The following is a 23,539-nucleotide window of genomic DNA, read 5'->3' as shown; positions in this document are numbered from 1 at the left end:
TTTTAGTTCAAAAACCAATCTTTGGAATGCACATAATAAGTCTCTTATAATTATTCATCAAAATTCGAATAAATATATAATTACCACGGAGTAGAGAGCAGGCATGTGCAGTATTCAAAACTCACAGAGTGTAAAATGCTGTTATTGTTGCCTTTAGAAATAGTTCAAAGTGTAGTCTGCATTGCAGAGGAAAGAGCTGATAAGCAAAATGACAAAAGCTTGTTTCACAAGTAATTCCAAGCAACCATAGTGCTCTAACCAGCTGATTCTACAGCTATTTTTGGTATTTTAGACATCCTGATTACATATACAGAGAAGGACTGGAATCTACAAATATGGTAAGCTAGCTGGGAATCCTGGGATGTGCTCTCTTGTAATTCTAATAGTCTTACAATACTGACAGTCACCATCTTCTACAGTTTATATAGTTAAGGGAAGTCCAACAAGTGACCATGCTTAGATCTTTAATAAAAAACAGATGTACACTTCCTGCCAGCAGCTATTTTTAGCTGTAATGCAGAGTCCCAAGTGTTAACTAATTGAGTCATCAGGTTTCATATCTGGCCACAGAAAATGGCAGTGGAAGAGGGAGAATGCTTCCCAGAACAAGTAAGCCTGTGCAGATTCCGAAATGAAAGTAATATCTAATTATCTGATCTATTATAATATTGCTTATATTCTTTAACTATATTAAACAAACAAAATTAGAGGTAAAAATACATTTAGTTTTAGTTATTGTATCGTGTAGCCTAAATTCGTTTTTTTCTTTTTTAACCATAGACTAATGCAGTCTTCAAATGATTTCCAAAAATCTGTGTTTTCTCTGCTTTATAATATCCATGTGCTACTCAGGACATTCTGGAAGAGGATGCTTAGTACAATTCAAGGAGTTTTGTACTGTTTCACATTGTGCCACAGGTCTAAAATAACCTGGAAATATTTACTTCCAGCATACCATCATTTTATTATTTGACATTTTTCTTCAAGTAGTTTGTACAACTAAAAGAAGCAAATTCCTACTTCTGTTTTGTTTTGTTTTGTTTTCAAATTTTATTTAGGAGATGTTTACCCCTTTTGACTAAATTGTATGTTGACAGTACAATTTAGACAGAGAGGCTGTTAAGGATTCAATAGTAAACTAATATTTTAAATATCTGTTGGTGATAAGGTTGAGACTATAGTTTACAATCTTGCCTTTTGAAACACACTAATATAAATCTTTGAACTATGGAATTTTCTTCTTAAGAAATAATAAATAATAAAGCCAAAACCTTGGTCATCCATTTTACTACTTTAAGGTCTAATGTTGTTTTCAGGCAAGAGTAAAACTCTTCATTTTGGAATGTTAACTGCTCGTCTATGTTTCCAGTGTGGTTATTCTTATGTTTGAAAGTGAGAAATACATTTATTTACTTGGAATAGCAGCAATCAGATTCTCAGCATTTATTTAAACTATCTTAAGTTGTGAAGAGTTAAGAGTTCCCAAGAAGACAGACGTACTGACAAGTCAAGAAATGCTTAGCAATTAATTTTCCAGAAATTGTGTTAGAAAGCAAAAAGAAAGCTCTATGTCATTTATTTCACGTGCTAGAAACAGAATATATAACTTTTAATTGTCCTTGGTAAAGAAAACTTATTTCTGTAAAAATATTCATAATCTTAACTGCTCTCTAAAGACTGTTTATAATTGCCCTTATACTTGTGGACACTTGTTTTACATTTTGTTGTGTTACGGGGGGACCTCATAAATACAAAATTTAAAATTGTGAAAAAGTTTACCAAACTATATTATTTCACATCTGCTACATTAATAGTTTTCATGCTGAAGAACACCCATGTTTAAACATTTGGAAGACAGTTCTGTTCAAATAACTGATGAAAGTGTGGCAATTTTCCTAATGTGTTCTCACTTTGCTACACACACATACACACACAGAGTAACACAGAGTAACACAGAATGTAATTACCAAAAATGCAGAGGTTTCCAAAGCAAAAAAATCTATCTATCATATAATTGTGAGATTTGATTGTAACTTCTTGTTAGACCATCTTCTTTCTTTTTTCATAGTAGAATAAACCATTGCAAGCCCTGTATCCAAGCATGGATACTTCAGAAATTGGTGCAATACTGTTATATTTTGTGTAATGTGTGTGTGTGACTGGGCTGAAGTTAAAATTGCTGTGTCCTAGAGCAGTGGCTTTGGAAGTGTGCTGACCCATTGCATACTGTGCATGATCACTGTCACAATGGGATGGTATTTACTGTTGTTAGCCAGTATTTGCTAGGAGCTGAGTAGAAATCAGCCTGTATGTTAGTATATGATATGATGGTTCAAACAGAAGACCTAGTTATCTGAGATGGACTGAACTATGGAAAAGAGCTCTGCAGAAAGGGTATAGTTTAAAAAAAAATCTTACTTTTGCTTCTAGTATTGTTATTCATTGTAGGTCCTGATTTGCCCTCTGTAGACATTTGAATCTCCCATAGGCTTCAACCAAGGTTTTGGGTGTCCTTGAAAAGCTGGATATTCCATAGCTTGTAGATTTGATATTCAGAAATGTATTTTTTGGGACTATTGTTACTTACTGCTGACTTGTTTTATACACATAATCCAAATGTATGGAGAATTATTAAAGTATGGATGATAGATAACATTGGAACTGTCGAATAACCTGATCTTTGATTAAACAAAAAATTTAGTTGTCCTAAAATTAGTATTGTGCTAAAATATAAGTAAAAAAGTTGCACTCTGTGGTTTGATGACATTGATCAGTTAAAGGTAATTTTAATTCTTTTAAAAACCAATGATGTTGATATATTTGCTTGATATAAAGGTTGAATCTCTGTAGTGTGGCACACACTTGTCTAGCAAAATCCATAATCCAGCATGATTTTAATTAGCCAGACGACCTCTCATCATGGGCATGGCCGAGTTTCCTGTGCTCTCATAAAGTTTATTTACAACCACAAGTCCTAGCTTTCAGCGTTCTGTGCTGTCATTTAGCTGTAATTTACCCCGAATGTCTTCTAATAGCCCAGTAAGCAGTGGAAGTGTTGGTAATGTGCTAGACAATATTGACCTCCGTAGTCCGGCAAATTCTCTGTTTTGGCTTCGGTCAGGTCCCAGGGTGCTGGACTAGAAAGGTTCAACCTGTATTTCATTCCAGGATTCAGAAATGCAATCTAAAATATTTTCCAGAGAAGAGTGAAAGAGATTAAATCCGTGTTGAATATCCAGATGACAAACCTGATTATGGTGGATATAAATTTGCAAACACCTATGGAAACAAAGTTGTGGCTGGGATTTTCAAAAGAGCTTCCTAAGGGACTTCCTTTGGGTCTTGTAAATTATTGTGGTCATGTAGCAACCCTTGAAAGCCAGGAAAATTTTAGTTTAGTTCTATTACACAAAGTGACTGTGTGAAAATACCCCACCTTGCTTGACTTATTTGTTTCTTCTTTGCATTTAGTGACGTTTGTTCACTGAAGTGGCAAAAATTAGCTTTTATTTTTTTTCCTTCCTTTTTTTCTCTTGAGAGAATTCTGGACCACTTCACAATGCAGAATTTGCCTAGAATTAATGTTCTGCATGGAGTTTCATTTTTTTCCCATAGAATTGGCATCAAAAGATGGCTGCTGTTAGGGAATGCTGGACCCAGCAGAGCTCAGCTCCTCAGGTTTGCAGGTGGGCACCAAATCTCTGCTTGTTTATGTGGTGTATCTGGGCCCCCTTCCTGTGTGGCAGCCAGGATGGAAGAGGCACGATCACCTACTGAAAGCTGCAGGGATGGGTGTTGCTTTCTGGGAGGGGAGACTGTGAGGATAAGCATGGGAGGCATGACTCAAGCTGTTCTGGGGGCAACCAAGCTTTAAACTGTGCCCACCACCAGGTACAGATTGTCTCTGCCTTGCAACAAAGCTGAGTGGAGCCTGTGGCTGGGCTCCGGGGTGGGGGAAGACACCTGGATGGGAAGTGCCCTCCGGAGGGAAAAGGATGTGGATGTCTGGGCTGCATGGCCCAACATAGCCCCTTCCAACATTTCCCAAGCACCATCTCTCCGTACACACCTCCAGTACTCCCCAGATATCCCCCCGTCTGTTCCCCACTTCTGCCAGCAATGTCCTCTATTTGGGAACTTGAAATTTGCTAACCCTCTGGGGGTAGGGTGAAAACATGAGAACTGACTAAAAGATTGAAGGGACAGAGATTTCCCCTAAGCCAGCTCATGTGACACACCCTGACAGAGACGTTGACAAAAGCCTAACAGAGAGATGGGAACTGGCTGTTGTTGGGTTTCTTGAACTCTCTTCTCCTGAGCAATTTTTTCTCTTGTCTGTATTGTTAGACACGCATGTGCTGAGAGGTGTTTTGAACTGTAGTAACAGAATTCTTGAAACTGGTGTGAATATATTGTGTTATATTGATAAACAAAATATGCAGAATTTTGCAGTATTTTTAATTTTTTGCAGCGGACTTCCCCCAGGGGCACGTTTAATCCCTTAGAGCGGACAGAAGGGAGGAAATGCTGATGATTATTTATCTGTGGCATAGTTGTGCTTAGGGCAGTGCCCAGGGCAGTGCTTCACAACGCGTGTGCCATGGCCATGAAAAGGTGCTTAGGTTGCCTCAGAGTTGTGCTCCGGGAGTGCCGTCTGCCGCTCTGCACAGGTGCCCTGCCGCTTGGTGGGAGAAACGCATAGTGGTGCCGGTGGTAGAGTCTCTGGAGTGGCAGCAGCGGCAGCAGCTCTGGTGAGTTGTCGGTGTTGAGTTAGAGCCGGTGGGGCTGGAGGTGCCTGGTTCTGAGGGAGGGGAAGGGGTTTGGGTTAGAGTGGGGAGCTGGGAATGCCTGGTTCTGGAGGAGAGGATGGGGATTGGGCTAGAGCAGGGGCCTGGGGGTGCCTGGATCTGGGGGAGGGGATTGAGCTATGTGTATTGGGTGTGCTGTGAAATTATCATAAGTGCTGCAGTGTGACACAAGGTGATAGAAGTTACTGAGCACTGGCCTAGGGAACCAGTCTGTGGATCAGGACCCCAAAGTGCTGGGTGCTGTCGACAGAGAGGGATTCTGGTTCACCTGGCAGCCCAGTTTGCAGAGCTTCCGGTTGGCTGTTGTGTCGACAGAGGGCTGGGCAGCCTGGGCGTCGACAGGGGGTGCCTGCATTAGGTGTGGATGTGTTCTGTAGCCAGGGGTTCTGTTGGCAGAACTCTGTCGACAGTGACTTGTGTAGACAAAACTTTGTAGTATGGACCCAGCTTTACAGAGCTTTGGGCAGAGTTCACAGCTCTGCTTTCTGAGAGTGGGTGGTGGCACGGCTGCAGCTGGCCCCATCCCAGGATGCATTCACCTTCTTCTGCAAAGCTGCCCCTGCACATGAAAGGAGACTGCTGGATAGGTTTTTGCCCTTCAGTGTAAGCTCTGCAACAAAAGCAACCCTAGCAAGTCTCTGATCCTAGGGAAATTATTAGTGTCTCAGGTTTCCTAATCCCACTGATGCACTTTTATCCTACCGAGGCCATAAAAAGGCATCAGGAAGGATAATTCTATGAGCATTGCAAGATCTATCAAGAAAAGCTACTGTGGTAGGGCTCCTATGGTGCTTATAAACCTTGTGCAACTGGAAAGGTTGTCAGGCTTAAATATTCTACCATCAGCTGTGCCCTATAAGTCCTTCCTGGTTCTGGTAAGCAGATCAGATCCGCAGTCTTGGCACCTCTCTCTAACCCCATGGTTTCACCAGCCTCAGTCTTTCTCCTATAGACTGTGCAGGTTATCCAGGCTAGAGGCTGTCTTTGGTGAGGTATGCATGAGTCCCAGGTCACCTGGAGATCCCTGTCCCGGCAAACTTTGTAAACTCTATTCTCCATGGAGAATATACGTTCTGTGGGGTTCTTATGCTGTATAGTCAAAGCTTTAAAAATGTAGCCAATAACTTTAAAATTAAACATGCAAGCACCAATGTTCGGCAGCACCGATGTTCTTTGTCAGTTTAATTGGATAAGATCATTGTTGGTCTCTGATGTAGCACTTTTCATCAGCCATATTTGTTATTTTTGGCTTAAGTTGCTTTTTGAGACATGGTGTTCCAGCAAATGTCATAAAACTCCTATTTTAAAAAAAAAAGAAAAAGCAAAAGCTAAATGCCTCTATTTCTTTTTGACATTCTCCTATGTCATTAATGGTTTGTCTCTTTATCTTCAAATGATCATAAGCAATTCTACAGTGATAGAAAACCACGCACAAGTACTTTCAGGCAGAATTATTTGTATTGATGAAGTTAGAGTACAGCGAATGGAGCCAAAATCAGGCATATAATGGAAAGTTAGAAACAGCTTTAATAATTGGTACTGTGCCTTCATGATCTCTTGTATTGCCTGTATTGTGGACTCCTGTAGCTCACTTACAGTAACATGTTTAAGGAATTCAGATGTATATTATGTTTGCATTTACTTTCACCTAACTGTACTTATGACCAAAACCTTCTGCTTAAACCAGACTGAACTGGAGCAGGTTTATTTATTTGTTTGAAAGTACTGATTCTGAATGAATAAAATGCACCTGTTTAAAACATATTAATGTTTTATCTCATTTAACTGAGATGTTTATATCTATGGTTATGTGCTCCAAGGGAGAAAATCCATCACTCAGTGTTGGTGGCATAAACACTGATAATTTTTGCCTCCTACAGACTAAAAAACATATTCTAATTCCTCTGAAATGAGATATATAAGATAGAGAACACTGACAGGGAAATGGACTAGATGATCAAATTCATGTCTAGATTCTGTGATCTGTAGAATATGGCTAACAGTGAAATGATGAAATGTAACAAAGTTTGAGGTTGGTATGAACTGAAATTATTTCACCATTATAATGTTGTAGCATGTCAGGTAGCTGGTATCAGAGAGACAGCAGGGAATATATCAATACTATCCCATGGTATTATACTATCCCAGAAAGTTGTTGTATAGAGGTGATTATAAACTAGAGACCACAGTCACGAAGAGATAGAAATAGTATTGAAGGTAAGTGATTTATTTCGAAGCATGAATGATAGAAATATTTCAGCTATAGCTAAACATTATTATTGAGTCAAGGTTACTGTGCCAAGAGAATAATCTTCCTGGAGTTTTGAATGAACTTCAAAAACATTGTCAGCATAGGAATATGAAGCTCAAGTCTATTGTCTTCCTTCTATTTCAGATAATTTTAATCAATTACACTTGCTATTTTCCTTGAATCAATACATAACAAAGAACCCACTTCTGCCACACTTATGCTTAATAATAATAATAATAATAACAATTATAATAATAAATTTATTCCTTGAATAATCTGTCTGATGTTGGTGGCACTGTGCAATGTGAAATAGCACACTACTGAAGCTTGTCTTTTCACACAAAGATTGCTGATAGTATCGTTATGTAAGTTTTGTACTATAGCTCATCTCTGTATTACTGGAATTTCTTCTCCCATGAAAACAACTTTTCTCGTTGTGTGTTAATGTAGATACAGCAGGTTGTATACTGTATGTTGATCAGCAATTGTATCAACTTTTTTAGCTGTTCTTAGTTCAATACACAACATAATGTTCACAGCAGGAAATATTTTCTCAAATCCTTGGACATGATTAACGCAACAAAAAGTGTGCTGCTTTAAGTATGCAAGCAGATGCAGAGTTATTTGGTAGACCCAGCTGAACTCAGTGGGCTTGTTCCACCATTGTGAACATTCTTTATTGTGTTGTCAGGTGCACATTTGCATGGTTTTGTCATAACTCCAGTTAAATCTCCAAGTGTTTGATGTTAATTTCCTTAGTATCTATCACAACATGTAAATAACACAGAGATAGTGTAGCTGGAGATTTTCAAAGGCAGAAATGGAGACTAGATGCCAAATTCCCATTGATAGGTGGTGACTTTCAGAGGAGGTTATATGCCTGACTGCCACTTGTACCTTTGAAACCTGCCCCTTCCCCCTCTCCCTCCTCCCATGCCCCAGTGCTATACAGACCTTAGAGAATAGCACCCGTTTTTAATTTCCAGCCCATGCTTAAATTTTTGAGAGAACCTGTTGTTCAATCTTTTTGGCAAACAAAGGATCAGAATACTTATAACTCATGTCTCTCATTAGGTTTGCACTCTCTTTTAAAAGGGCAGATTTCTGTAACCTCAACAGCAGGTGCACCTGGAAAGAATGCAGTGTAACTTGGCAAGAGATTTCAGTTTTTCATAGGAAAGGGAAACAATTATTTCCAACCTGCTGAAGAAGATAAAAGGAGTTTTAAGTGGTCATTTAACAAGTGTTTTGAATTGGTCTTGTATGTACCAACTGTGACTTCATAGCAATCTACTTCTCAATTCTGATGGGAAAGTACAGAATTTTCAGTAATATCCTTGAGTTCATGTGGTAGTATTATGCTGAGATATAAAAAATGGACCAAAGTAGTAATGGTTTGCCAGTACACTCGTGTTGACGATGAGATATTCCAAGTTAGCACTTCAGATACTTATTTGCCAAGAAAGAAAGGAAATTTCTGCATGCACTTTGAGGATTAATTTATCATTTTCACAGGATTTGTAGAATTGAGATACTCAGTCTAAAAGGCTGCAGGAATATTTCTTTTGAAATTCTCACTTAGCTTTGTTGTAAATTACTGTTTGAGATATTTTAATCTTTGAGCATAAAGATTCACTTAGCACTGACCCAGTGGCATATGAATTTATGACTATTTATTTCCTAAGCAGTGTTTCCCAAACTTAAAGCATTTGTGTAACCATTTTTGGATTTTGGCCTTATCAATGTACAGGAGACCTCGACTTACATGGAGGTTGCATTCTTGCACAACCCTAAGTAAAATTTCACATAACTTGGGGGAGCCAGAAAGCTGACCAGTGCAGAAGTGCTGGTCAGTTTCCTTCTCCTGTGAGTGGCAGGCAGCCGAGATCCTGTGAAACTGTTCCTGTCAGAAGTGGCAGCCTGACTCTTGCCCCCTGACAAGAGCAGGGAGGCTGCCACCCATGACAGAAGCAGGGAAACTGCTCCTGTCAGGGAAGGCAAGAGTCAGGCTGCTGCTCCTGACAGGAACAGTTTTCTTGTTCCTGTCAGTGGCGGCGGCCGCTCCTGTCAGTGATGGCAGCCAAGATTCAGGCTCTCAGCTGCCGCCACTTACAGGAGCGGGGAAACTGACCAGTACAGCAGCAGTACCGGTCAGTTTCTCCATTCCTGTGAGTGGCAGGAGGCTGGTGACTTGCAGGAGACTGGCACCAGCTCCCTGCCACTCAGTCACATCAACCCAAAATTCATACAGCTTGAGTGTGCATATCTCGGGGTTCTACTGTACACCCTGTCCCAGTGCAATCCCAGTGCTTATTTCCTGATTTTTACTCATTTATTTGCTGCAGTGTACCCCTTGAAATCCCTTCACATACCACCAGTGATGCATTTACCATGCTTTGGGAAGCAGTGTACTAAGACAAAAGATGGCAGCGAGCCAGTTGTAGGGGTCAGAATTAAGGATAGTCTAGATGGGGCTTGGTTCTGACATGACGGCAGGGGACTGGACTTGATGACCTCTCAAAGTCCCTTCCAGTTCTGTGCTTCTACGATATACCCATTTGCACTTACAGAAAAAACTTTTAGTTTAGCTGTAACCAGGAAGATGAGTCTCCTTGAGTCCCAGAGCAATTTATTGATTTATTTGTGAGAAAAATGGATCACAGTTATATGGATCACAAGACTATAATATTTTGGCTACTTTATCATATAAGCTATAGGTTCTAAGTTTTTGGTCTTCTGTTAAGAAATATGTCTTTAACTGCAGGGTGATTACCCTCTCCCTCAAAACACGCACAACTGTTGTAATGTGTTTTCACAAATCTGCTCATGCCGCTACCATGTTGCCTGAGTACAGAGGTGGGGAATCGATTGAGGGCCAGAAAAATCAATCTGGAGCCACATGTAAGCGAGAAACAAAGAACAAAATCCTCACAGCCCCCAACTGGAAAATGCGCCGCCACTGAAAAAAAGAGCACCAAACAACCTCACACACAGATGAGTCGCTCCTAGGGACACCAGGGCTCTGCTTGTGTTCCACCCCAGTGGTGGGTGGGGGGGAGAGAGGGGGCAGAAACATGGGCTCAGAGACTTGCAGGGCTGGAGCCATGAGTGCTTTCTCTCTGAATCAAAGTAAGCTGGGGGGGCCAAATCTGACCTGTGGGCCTTAGGTTCCCCACCCCTGTTTCAGCAGAAGGGATTTTAAAGGAAGTAATGTATTGATCGAAATTAGCTCATTGTCCTTCTCGATGCCTTTTTTGTTTCAAAAAATAAAAGGCGGCAGCTCCCTGCCCCCAGCCAATCCCATGACTGGGGCTGCCAAGGTGCCAGTACTCAGTACCTGCACAAAAAAAGCACTGCTTCTTCTTTCCCAGCAAAGGTTAGGCACGGTCAGCATCTTCCTCTGATTTCTCTTCACAGCAGCTACTGTTAAACGTAGTGTGGAAACCAAAAGAGTGCTGTCAACATGAAAAAAAGTTGTTTTTAATGAATAGGGATAAAACAAAACAAACACAAATAAGTGCAGTAAATGTATTGTGAATACAAGGGGGTGCCTCAGCACAGTGAACATGTTGGTTTTGCACTTTCAGTTCTTTGTAGATGATAATAATGATTTCTTGTTCTTTCTGTAAAGATCCTCTTCTGATAGAGAACTAGAAGCTGGGTTGGCAAATCACCCCAGTGTTTACTAGTGATCATTTTCAGACAGATTTTCTGATGTAAAAACATTTTTTATGGAAAATTCCTGATCAGCCATCTAACACACACATCTGGGTCAAACAGAGTTCACATTTAGTGATGTTAATGACATACTGCTGCAAGGTTCACTTGTTTTATATACACAAAAGAAAAAAGCACTCATATGCAACTTTAAAGACTAACAAAATAATTTATCAGGTAATGAGCTTTTGTGGGAAAGACCCACTTCTTCAGATCTGGAAATTCTGAATTTCCAGATCTGAAGAAGTGGGTCTTTCCCACAAAAGCTCATCACCTAATATTTTGTTAGTCTTCAAAGTGCTACATGACTGCTTTTTGGTTTGGTGAAGATACAGACTAACACCACTACCTCTTGTTTTATAGTGAAGAGAAGGAATTAGAGGAACTGGCGTCTCTTTCCAGCTTGAGAAAATTGCTAGGGGAGTCTGTTTATTTGTGACTGTTGCAATATGTTTTGCTTGAAGTATTTTTTGCCTGTTCCATGCTGAAAATCTTATGGGTGAAACTGAAATAATAATGAGGTATGGTGGCTTAATTGAATTCTAAATTGTTTGCAGAATATTTGCCCTACAGAGGGGGACAATGTAATTTTTGAGTTAAAAGAGCTAAAGGCATAGTGGAAATAAAGACTAGCTTGTGGCAGTATATTGGCTGGGGGAATTGTGTCACATGAAAAAGATGTAGAAGTGCCACAGGAAAATGTATATTAAAAAGGGAAACTGTCTTGGATTTATCATTCTGTAAACAAGCCCAAGTACCTGAAGTTGGTTTGCTATCTATGGCTGTGGAATGCAGAAACATGCTGTATTCTGGCTGAGATTGGCATCTGTTGGGCTGGACTGTGTTCTTAGGGGCTCTTCATTGCTCCGTCTTCAACTGAAGTTTTTTCATTGCTATTTTCCAATCTGGCATTTTTGGAAAGGGACTCAATAATTTCATTTAGGCTGTTACTTTGATTATGTATAGTGTTTGTAAATGTTGGATATAGTCAGCGGTATAGTGTTTGCCTAGTTAAAACAGTATTGTGGTTGCTTGTGGGCCTCTGTGGATAGCAGGAAAGAGAATTAATTGGGTCACTTTGCAAGGTTAAAAAATGACTCAATTCCATTATTTGCCTGTCTGTGGGGCAGAAATAGTATCTAAATCCCATTGGTTGGAAGCCAGGAAAGGTATTGTTTTAAAGACAGCTCACCTATGCTATGGCTACACTACAGGGGTATTTTGAAAAAGCTATTTCTCATTTTGCAATAACATAGCTGCACGCAAAGACCATATCTACACGTCCCTCCCTTTTGGAAGGGGCATGTAAATGACACAGATCAGAACTGCGTAAAGAGGCACTGATGTGAATGAATTGGGAATAAAGGCATATCGAAGTCCAGGGTTTATTTCAAAACACCCATGTCCACATGGCCAGTTTGCATTTTGAAAGCGGCACTTTCAAAGCGTGACTGGCTGCCATGATGCTAATGAGACACTGAATATTCATAACAGTGCCTCATTAAACAGTTCCAATGCAAGTCATTTACATGCCCATTCCAGAAGGGAGGAGCATATGTAGACATGGCCAAAATGAATTTCAAAACAGCATCCAGCTATTTTGGAATATCATTTCCAGACACCTAGAGCTATTTTGAAATAGTGCCCTTGGGCACCATTATGACTTATTTTGAAATAGTGCTATTCTGTGTCTTGAGAGCAATTATTTAGAAATATTTATTTTGAGATAGGCGTTGTTCCCTCTGCAATGAAGGTTACTGATTTTGAAATAACACACCCACCATTTCTAATTTATTTCAAAATAGCATGTGTGTAGTGTAGACACTAGCAAAGTTATTTCAAAATAACAGCTGTTATCTCAAAGTAACTCTGGAGTATAGATGTAACCCTAGAGAGCTAGGAATAGATTTTCAAACAGGTTTGATCCCTGATATTGTTTTATTTTATAGTATTTTATTTTGGCCTTTCATTTATAAGTGAGGTAGAAATATATGGGGGAAAAGCCAGAATTTGTTGCATGACTGTGCAACACCAAATAAACAGCTAGTGTTCTGAACTGGAAAATTTTGAAGTGACTCTTCACTCAAGTGTATTCTGCCCCAAAGGGATGACTCATAACACAACCTTAGGGCTTTGGAGCATTAACCAAGGCCTCCTGGAAACGTTTCCACTGTTCTCATTGCATGCAGTCACATTATTTGTTAGTTGGCAAAATAGGGTGTGCAGTTCTGCGTGCTAGTCATGCCACAGATAAAAGCAATGACTGTTGTATTCAGCCTTATACAATTGCAACATACATATAAATAGGGAATCTATATTATATCAATTGTAGTTCGACTGTACTGTGCCTCTTACTGTTTTGAAATGCTTTGAACTTGTTAAAATAGCCCTTAAGATTCCAAAACACTTTGTTGAAACCTTGTCAATTATAAGAAATAAAATGTGATTTAAAGAAAAGTTATGCAGCCTGTGATCAAAATATTAGAGTTTAAATAGCTATACTTTCTGGAATCATAGTTTTGAACTCCAGTATCCCCAGTCTCTCTGAGGCAGATATATTGACTGCCACTGCTGTTTGAATTATGTGGGAAATGTGGCATGTGAGACTTGAATAATCTTTTCTGTAAGAGCAAGATGGTTGTCATGGTATCCTGATACCCAGTACTTCATTTGAGTATGCCGTGCACCAGATGTCAACTTAGCTAATGTTCCTGCACTCTAAGCAGGACTGCCATGTTCTGGTATGCACATGAAATGAACCCTTGCGGACCTTACTCAGGTAGAATTCCCACTGATGACAACAGACTTTCCCTAAACAGGGACTGCAAGATTTAGCCCATGTTTGGTAAAGCAGTTTGGAAACCTTTGGTGCCATAAACTAAACAATAAGTAAAACATATATTATTTTTATCTCATGAATAAGTTTGATGCCTAGTGAATATATTTCTGTGTCTTGTTTTAATGTCAGACTAAATTTTCCCTTTTCCTTTCCAGTCCGATACAAACGCAAGTTACCTACGAGCTGCTCGAGCTGGCAATCTAGAAAAGGCTCTTGACTACTTAAAAACTGGAGTGGACATCAACATTTGCAACCAGGTTGTAGAATATTTTAATTAAGTTTTTCTTAGCTGTCATTTTCACTTTTGTCTAGGTATATATTATCACTTCATATCAGTTATAAAATATTAATGGAAAGTTATAACAATCTTATTGCATATTTCCATTCCTTATACAACAAAATCCTTTAAGAAGCTCTATTTCAGTTCCGCTGGCATGACATTAAGGTATTCAGTTTTATTATACATTCTATTTGTATTGCACTGAGGTTTGTGCTAATGTGTCATATTTAATGCTGATAAGCCTCTGTAGTCCAGCTGAACCTTTACTACTTCCTTTAACTGGTTAAAATGTTCATTTGAAAATAGCTTCTTCAGAAGATAAACAGACTGGAATGTAAGTCTTTGGTCTCATGATAGATTGTTGGCTGCACTAAACAAGAAGTGTCAATCTTTCCCTTTCCATTTTTTTTTCCAGAATGGGTTGAACGCGCTCCATCTTGCTTCCAAAGAAGGTCATGTAGAAGTTGTTTCAGAACTGATAAAGCGAGGTGCCAATGTGGATGCGGCAACAAAGGTCAGTAGTTCTTATCTAGCTATTCTAGTCTTTGCACAGTTTCCTTATACGTGAAGTGTCAACCAATTGATTGCAGGCAGTATTATTAAAGTCTAAATAATTAAATATTTTCTCCTGATTATGTGATTCTTAAGAATTGCTCCATTTACCTCTCATAGGTTTCAATAAATATTACAGATTTCCAGTGACGATGTTGTCATAAAAATTATAGAACTTTGTCTGTCTTTGTTTTGTAGAGATCTTTCAAAGCATATTTGACCCTAGAAAGTGTAGTCTGAAGAGCATATTAGTATCTGCAAGCATGTTTTAGAATGAGCTATGGGGATGACTTGCTTAATCAGATTTTCTGTTGCAAATTTCTACTATATTTTAATGGCTTTCCTATTTCATGCCTCTCTAATTTCAGAAAGGAAACACAGCACTGCACATAGCTTCTCTGGCTGGACAGACAGAAGTGGTTAAGGTGTTGGTAACAAATAAGGCCAATGTCAATGCACAGTCTCAGGTAAAGTAATGTCGTCTGTCTGTCTGCTTTTTTAACCTGTAACATTATTCCTGTTTGTAAGACAGCTTTGTTGGCACTCACGGTGACTTTGGAGAAGTGGTAGGAGTGAGCAAATTAGGAGTGAGGAAAAGCATTCTGATAAAATAAGAGCAGTTCTTCCTTTAATCAGACAGCCCCTAGTTAGTTATTGTCTTTTATAGCAGGCAAATGCCTGGATGAACTTATCATCTTCTGCACCCAAGGCTATTCCTGCAAGTAGTAATTCCAAAATGTGGAAGGTGAGAAAGATGATTAATGCACTTTCAAAACTTTGTTTTTCAAAGAAAGCTGTTTGGGGAGTAGAAGGGTATGCCCTGACTTTTCTGATGGCACTATTTATCCTTTTCAATTTTATGTTCAATGTTGGGAAAAAACTAATTAGGAATTAAATTACTGTAATATTCTATATCAAGCTGTACAAATTCTATGCAGGTGGTCAGTGAGAACTAGAAAATCATGATTGCGAAATCCAATGTTGTTTATAACTGCGCTTAAAAGTATCATGTAATAAGGATCACAATAAAGCACATCACCCTTCATCTTACAATGTGCCCTCCAGTAGTATTTTAATAATTGCATGTTACTTGTCCACAATAGATAATGAAAAAAGCAAAGCTGATGCAGAACTCCTGGTTCAAAGGGACGATCTTATTTCAAAGTAATCCAATGTCATTGCTAGAAGGGGTTACCTCACTTTTTCTTTGTAACTGTTATAAGGAAGTATTATTGGAATATGCAGAAATAAAACACTTCTTTGAATTAATGTGATGATCAGCTACAGAAAATTGAGAGAAAAGAAAGAGAAGCTTTAGTTTTATTTTTATCTATATATATCTATAGATAGATAGATACACATAGATATAGATATATAGATCTATATCTATAGATATATATAGATACACAGAGAGAGAGAGAGTAATGCCTCTGTTTACAGGGAAGTTACATCCTGGGCAACCTCCCAGTAAATTGAATTACATGTAAATTGGGGGTGGGGGGTTGGGAGCGGGCAGCTGGCAGAAGTCGGGGAGGGGGGGGCAGCCATGTAGCTCCTGGCTTCTCCCAGCTGGGGGGTGGGGCACACAACTGCTTGCACTGGATGGGGCTGGAGAGGTGAGGGCAGTTTCAATTTGCACTTAACTCGTGTTAATGTGAATTAAGTGCAAATCGAAATCATGCTTCTCAAGGATTTACTGTATATTTATATTTAAAAATCTGATTTACTTCTCTCCATTGGCGCTGCTTGTTTGTCACATGCATTTCACTTAACTTGGCCAAACAACCAAATTTCATTTTCTGATTCTCGTGCACTAGTCCAGTGCTTCAATGTTTGGTTTCCAAACAGTACAGGAAAGTATTTTAATAAAATCAGAACACAAATATTATTTAAAGTATTTTTCTTTAAAAAACAGCTATTGATTCAGAACACTAAGCTGTGAAAACATCCATTTTTGTAGCATTTCAAAAGCTCTGGGTTGAGTCCTGGGGACAAACGGGCTGCGTCTACACTAGAAAGCTCTTTCAAATGATTTTTTGGAAAAAGGGGGCTCTTTCGAAGGAGCCCATGGAGCGCCTACACACAAAAAGCATTCTTTCAAAAGTAAATCAAAAGAATGTGGTGCTCCTTTTGAAATCACGTTTCCTTTCCTGTTTCAGGAAGAGCACCCCCTTTCGAAAGCTTCTTTAGAAAGAAAACATGTGTAGAAGCTCCACAGGGCCCTTCTTTTGAAAGAACAGTCTTTATTTTCAATCCCTGGCCTGTTCTTTCAAAAGAGTTGGGGCTGTGTGAATGCTCTGTTTCGAAAGAGCAGGTCCCTCTTTTGATCCACTCTTTTGTGTGTGGATGCACTCTTTGAAAGAAGCTGTTCTGGAAGAGATCTTCTTGGAGAGCTTCTTTGGAAAGATCTCTGTCGTGTAGACGTAGCCTTTGAAGATGCAAACATCTGTCTGAGCAACAGCAAAAAAAGCCTTATTCTGTGGGCAAATGGAAGGGTGTTTTCTGCAGCTGTCTTAGCTCACTTTGGCTATGTCTAGATTAGACATAGCATTCAACCATGGATATGCAGTTTTAGCTTTGCCAATTGCAGAGATAAAATCAACTTATCAGTGGTTGACTGCTAGGGCTCTCCTCACAGAAGAAGGTCAATGGGAGCATTTCTACCACTGACCTTTCTTAATGCTCACTGCTCACGAGGCATTCCAGGGTCAACGTTGACCTGGGAAAGTTTCATTTCATGCATGCACAGATCAAAACCACAGAATCTCGACTCTGAGTGGGTTGATCTTCTGCCTTAGTGTGGAAATGGGCTTTGAGTTAGATTTGCATGACCAAAAAGCTCTTCTTTAACTCTCATTATTGGGAAACCTGTCAAACAATTTGACCTGGTCATGCTGTGGTGTAGGTTACCCCTTAGATCTTATCTAGATTAGGATTTAAAGGTGTGATGTTATCATGTGTTAGCTAACACATTAACAAAACAAAAAATCAGTCTTATAGCTCTTTAAAAATTAACAAAATGGTTTATTAGGTGATGAGCTTTTGTGGACGGACCCACTTCTTCATGCTAAGAAACACATTTTAAAAGTGGTGACATAGGCATGGTGTTTAATATGCATTAATCTGGTGAAGTTGAATGTGTCTTGAAGACCTTGTTTTCACAAGCAGAAAAACAGTGGTATTTGTCATGTGTTAGTTCACACTGGTGTTTATCCTGAATTTCAAACATGCGTTAGAATTATGACAGCTTTGTCCACACACACACACACGCGCGTGCAGATTTCACAGTGTGTTCATTACCGTGTATTAGATAACACATGATAAAAAAACAAAACAAAGCAAAACTTAGTTTGGATGTGCCAAAGGAGAGAACTTTGTGGGCATAAAATGCATATTGATGGAGTGGAGCTGAATTCATCCTACTTTCACTTGCTGGATAGCTCATTCAGTTCCCTTAGCTGAAGTGGAAGAGTGTCCCCTCTAGTTTGCTGGAAATGGCCTGCCTCCCTGGTTTAGAATCATAGAATCCTAGGGTTGGACAAGACCTCAGAAGGTCATCAAATCCAACTTCTGCTGAATGCAGGACCAATCCCAACTAAATCATCACAGTCAGGGCTTTGTCAAGATGAGAATGATAGACCTCTTGGAAAGGAGATTCTATCATCTCCCTAGGTAGCCCATTCCAGAGCTTCACAACTTTCCTAATGAAATAGTTTTTTCCTAATATTTAACCTAGACCTCACTTTGTGGAGTCTATTGCTCCTCATTCTGTAATCTGTCGCTAGCCTCCACAACCAGAATAACCTCTTTCCGTCCTGTTTGGAACCTCGCTTCAGGTACTTGAAGGCTTCCATCAAATCCCTCCTCACTTTTCTCTAATGTGGATTAAATCATCCAAAATCCCTTACCCTGTCCTCATAGGCCATGTATTCTGACTCCCTAATAATTTTTGTAGCCTTCTACTGTACTATCATCCCCAAGCGTCTCAGCTGCCCTACGTGGTAACCAGGGAATTGGATGGAAGACTGCTGAAGTCTGCCCTGGGAAGGAGGTTTGAAATAATAGACATGTACTTCTGATACAAATGCCCAAGAGTGGGGATTACCCTGTGGGGATTCAGATTCTCTGTTTGCTGGGCCCCAGTGGTCCTTAGGGCCTATTCCATAAGCTCATGTCTAGCTGAAGGTTTGATCCTGTTTTTGAGAACTAGTTGTAACACATTCGTTTATATATCCTAGAACTTGGTTGTAACATTCTGCTTAATTTAGCAGCCTCCGGGTGTGAATGTTTGAAGTCTCGTTTTCCTGATGTTGACCTTGCTTTTTCTGAGAGTGGCACTTCCTCCCCTTTCCCTGAAGGCAACATCTGTCCCATGCTGACAGTGCCAACTTTGGGCACACAAGAAATTAAGGTCTCCGTAAACCAAATCTTCATCATCTTCTTTTTTTTTTTTTCCTCTGTGGCTCAATCTGGGAATTATGGTAAATTGAGATGAGCCAGGAGAGTCATCTTATACGTTCCAATGCAAATAGTACTTCATGCTGCTCAATTTCTCCCTCATCATTATTTAACTAAAAAGAATAGGCTTCTGGTTGGACTTTAAAATCCTATTTAAAACATTCTAATCCAACAGTGTCCTTGAGTTTCTTAAGATTGAATTAAATCGATAAGCAGCTGTAATAATAAACTTACTGTTTGAAAGGAAAGGAATAAAAATAGCACACACTCTGTGTACCTCAAATTCCATTTCCAAATAAGAAGTGATAATTTGATATTACGTCCTATAGTGATTTTTTTCTGGACTTGTTTGTGTTTTTCCATTAATCAGAATTAACTAAGTAGATTCTCAGGCTCCTGTAGGATAGAAACACCATAGAAACACCATAGAAAGTGCTGTCCTCAGTAGTGATATTTTTCTCAATTGGATCAAAATATCAAAATAGCCACATATGATCTTTGCAGATGTCACTGGCCTTATAACTGTGCTTCATCTCCACTTTGTTCTGCTAAATCTCTCATGAATGGAAATATTTCTGTTGGATAAGAGGAACGTCCTCAAATTCAGCTCCATCATTTTTATATCTGTTTATGACTCCAGCCTCCTGTTTGCCTCCATTATCCATAAACGTCACATCCTGGACTGTGAAGTTTCCATGGCTCAACATATATTCTTTACCTGAACCTGAATGACGTAGGCTACTATTTTATTTCCATGTTGGTCAAAATCTTCATCCACGCTTGGCCTCTTGCTACCATGATTTTTTATAATTCCCTCCTACATGGCTTCCCTTAATTCCAACCCTCCAGAGCTCAGAATTTTACCACCCACTTACTTACACAAATGTCAACATTTCTCCGAATTCCACAGAGCGTCAGTGTCTACCCAGCTCAGATTTAGCTCAAAAATATCTGAACTTGTTTTTGTTTTGGTCTTCTCGAGAGCCTTGTCCCTCTTTTCTCCTTTCCCTGTTCTCTCCTGTTTTTCTGCTCTCTCTTTCTTGCCCGCATACAATCTTGAAAGTGCTGGTGTCCACTCACTAGAGTTCTTTCCAGCCTTCCTGTACCTTCCAACTTCATTGGTTCACTATTATTTAAAAATACCTGCTGAAAACTGTCTTCCCTGTTTTGCTCCCATCTCTTTAATTTTCCTCTTTCTTAGCTGCACTAATTTATTTTCACTGGATAACTGCATTAGTTAACTCTGTATTTGGGAACACACACGGTGACAGACCACCCTCCACGCTTTATGGAAAATGGGTTCTGAATCTAAATATGCATGTAACCTATCGTTTTCAGTAGGATGATCTGCTGGATCTGTAAATCCTGTTTTTGTGCATGTATCATTTTTGCAATTGAAGTTATAAGTAACATCTGCATATTGGTGTTTCCAATGTTTGTCTCTGTGAACACCTCAATGGACATGAGGCTACCCTATTGCAAGAATATGGCTTGTGAGGGAATAGCAGTACTTAGCTGACAAAAACCCTCATGTTGGGGGGAGGGGAGCAGTACACATCTCAAAAACTTTGCTATGTTTAGACTAACAAGGAGGCAATGGCTGATTGCCTGAAAAGGATAAGGACAGGTGATTTCACTCCTGACAATCTCCATCTTGGAGTATGCTTTCACACAAAGGCTACATCTACACGTGAAGCCTACATCGAAGTAGCCTATTTCGATGTGGCGACTTCGATGAATAACGTCTACACGTCCTCCAGGGCTGGCAACGTCGATGTTGAACATCGACGTTGCGCAGCACCACATCGAAATAGGCCCTGCGAGGGAACGTCTACATGCCAAAGTAGCACACATCGAAATAAGGGTGCCAGGCACAGCTGCAGACAGGGTCACAGGGCGGACTCAACAGCCAGCCGCTCCCTTAAAGGGCCCCTCCCAGACACACTTGCACTAAACAGCACAAGATCCACAGAGCCGACAACGAGTTGCAGACCCTGTGCCTGCAGCATGAATCCCCAGCTGCAGCAGCAGCAGCCAGAAGCCCTGGGCTAAAGGCTGCTGCACACGGTGACCATAGAGCCCCGCACGGGCTGGAGAGACAGCCTCTCTCAACCCCCCAGCTGATGGCCGCCATGGAGGACCCCACAATTTCGACGTTGCGGGACGCGGATCGTCTACACGGTCCCTACTTCGACGTTGAACGTCGAAGTAGGGCGCTATTCCGATCCCCTCATGAGGTTAGCGACTTCGACGTCTTGCCGCCTAACGTCGAAGTTAACTTCGAAATAGCGCCCGACGCATGTAGCCGCGACGGGTGCTATTTCGAAGTTAGTGCCGCTACTTCGAAGTAGCGTGCACGTGTAGACGCAGCCAAGGAGAACAATGGGAGAAAGAAATAAAGAGGGCCCTGGGGTTCCTCCCTCTTTTGTCTTCAGCCGGCCTTGTAAATTGTGACACATCCTCAGAGAGGGAGAGACAGAACTTCACAGTAAACTGAAGACCAATGTCAGGGTAAGATCATTCCTGATTTGAAACTTTCACCTTATATGAGAATAGCTCTTTCGTGTAAGAACGCACAAGTAACTAACTATGCATTTTCTTTATTTTAATTTGGTAACTCATTTTGATCTGCCTGTTTTCTTAGACCCACTTAAATCCCGCGGTTTGCTTAATAAAATCTGTTTTGTTTATAATCAAGCCCACTGTAAATTGCTATTACCTGGGAAGGCCTACCATTCTGCACAACTCCCTTTCATTATTAAAGGGGCCTTGCTAATGAGCCCTCCCTGTGCAAATCCTTTTCACAGAGAGAGAGAGATGGATTTATTTGGGAGGGTTGATCCCTTCTGGGAGTGGATTTCTTGGGTGCTGTGCCTTAGAACTCCATCCACCCTGAACTGTGGTTAAACAGTGTCTGCAAGGAGATTGTAACCCCAGCTCTGTGCCAGCTGTGGGGGCTCAGTAGGACAGGGTGGTGGGGAGCCCCAAAGAACAAGAAGATGGGTGTCAATGGACTTATCAGCACACTGGGGAACATCCCAAGGGCTCTTCTGTGACTGCACCCCATCATACAAACTTTATGCAAAGCGGTATGATACAAAAGAATGGTTTACTTCAGTTTCCACTGGGATCAACTGCAAACATCCCATAGAATTCAATGGAAAAATATAAGGCCCCGGTGCAGTGTTTATTGTATAACTTCCTCATGTCATCCACTCCTGAATTAACTCCTAAAATTTCTTTATACACTGGGTCTGTTCCTAAAAATGAATAATGAGGACTTGCTAGCACTAGTATCTTGCTGTCCAAAATGTCAACTTCACATGAAATTCAAGTTCTTAGTTCTAAGTATGTGTGCTCAGTATGTGTGTTCCCTCTCTTTCTTTCCTGTGGGGTTTCTCCACACCCCTACCCCTGTCATGTGGCCTGGCTTCTAACTCCCTCTCCAGTGACTGGCCCTCACTCATCCAGCTTCTTTCTGCCCTGTGACTCCTCTGAGGCCTTTAGACCTTCCAATATCCTGGCTTCTCCACCACTCCTAAAAATGTTGATGTCCCAAGAAAGGAACTGTCTTTTTCTAGCAATGTTAAAATATGTGGTTTTTTTAGGTCCGGTACCACTCCCTCCAAATCTCTCTCACACTTTGGGTCCTCCCCTCCAACAGGTTCTCCAGTGTACATTAGACACATTTTCAAACAGAACTACCATGCTGCAGCACAAATGCAGAACATGTACATGTTGCCATTGGCAGAGATGGGAAACCACTCATTGCTGATGCTATCTCTGGTAGGGGTGTGTGTGTGTGTGGTGGGATGGTGCTTGAAACCTCAGGGAAATTCATATGGAAGGTGAAGACTAAATGGATCCTGGAAGAGAGTTTGGGGACAACCATATCAGAAGCACAGGTCTTTGTTCCCAGCCTAGACAAACATAGTGGTTGGGAAGAGGAATTTGCACTCCTGTTGAACACTAGACAGAGGGTGAGTCAGTGTCCTATTTAAATATAAATAAAGTTTTGTTTCATCTTAGGCTGAAGGGTGGGAATTTTGAAGGGCCCACTCAAAGTCTCCTTTTTATTTACTTTGCAGTCCTATTAATATTGTTTGTGCTTTTTAGTTGTGGTCCTCTCACATCTTTACTGCCATAGATATTTTTGTATCATTGCTTAAAGTTGCATAAAGTAACTAACTGAGCTATAATATGCCCAAAGAAGAAAAGAAAGGATGATTCTTCAGATCCAGTAATCAGATGACGAATTAGAACAAAATGGCCATGTCTACACTAGCCCCAAACTTTGAAATGGCCACACAAATAGCCATTTCGAAGTTTACTAATGAAGCGCTGAAATGCATATTCAGCGCTTCATTAGCATGCGGGCAGCCGTGGCACTTCGAAATTGATGCGCCTTGCCGCCACGCGGCTCATCCTGACAGGGCTCCTTTTTGAAAGGACCCCGCCTACTTCAAAGTCCCCTTATTCCCATCTGTGGGATGAGCCGCGCGGCGGCGAGGTGCATCAATTTCGAAGTGCCGCGGCCGCCCGCGTGCTAATGAAGCGCTGAATATGCATTTCAGTGCTTCATTAGTAAACTTCAAAATGGCTATTTGCGTGGCCATTTCGAAGTTTGGGGCTAG

The 23,539-nt window shown here is 40.4% G+C and overlaps 1 protein-coding gene across 5 annotated transcripts in view; it reads left to right on the top strand.

Annotated features, from left to right (window-relative positions):
* The window catches only part of ANK3 (ankyrin 3), a 508,469-nt gene that overhangs the window by 275,286 nt on the left and 209,644 nt on the right, over nt 1–23,539 (top strand). For 3 of the 5 annotated variants that reach the window (XM_075000148.1, XM_075000144.1, XM_075000145.1), the window contains 3 exons: nt 13,771–13,872; nt 14,311–14,409; nt 14,816–14,914. In XM_075000148.1, coding sequence (XP_074856249.1) covers nt 13,771–13,872; nt 14,311–14,409; nt 14,816–14,914 — 300 coding nt within the window. Of the gene's footprint in view, nt 1–433; nt 610–2,251; nt 2,395–13,770; nt 13,873–14,310; nt 14,410–14,815; nt 14,915–23,539 lie in introns of those variants that run through there. The other 2 variants (XM_075000146.1, XM_075000147.1) reach the window with 2 other exon arrangements.

This window comes from Carettochelys insculpta, chromosome 7, assembly GCF_033958435.1.
Source record: "Carettochelys insculpta isolate YL-2023 chromosome 7, ASM3395843v1, whole genome shotgun sequence".
Lineage (NCBI taxonomy): Eukaryota > Metazoa > Chordata > Testudines > Carettochelyidae > Carettochelys > Carettochelys insculpta.
The sequence above is the reverse complement of the archived record's forward strand: the minus strand, read 5'-3'. Positions and strand labels throughout refer to the sequence as shown.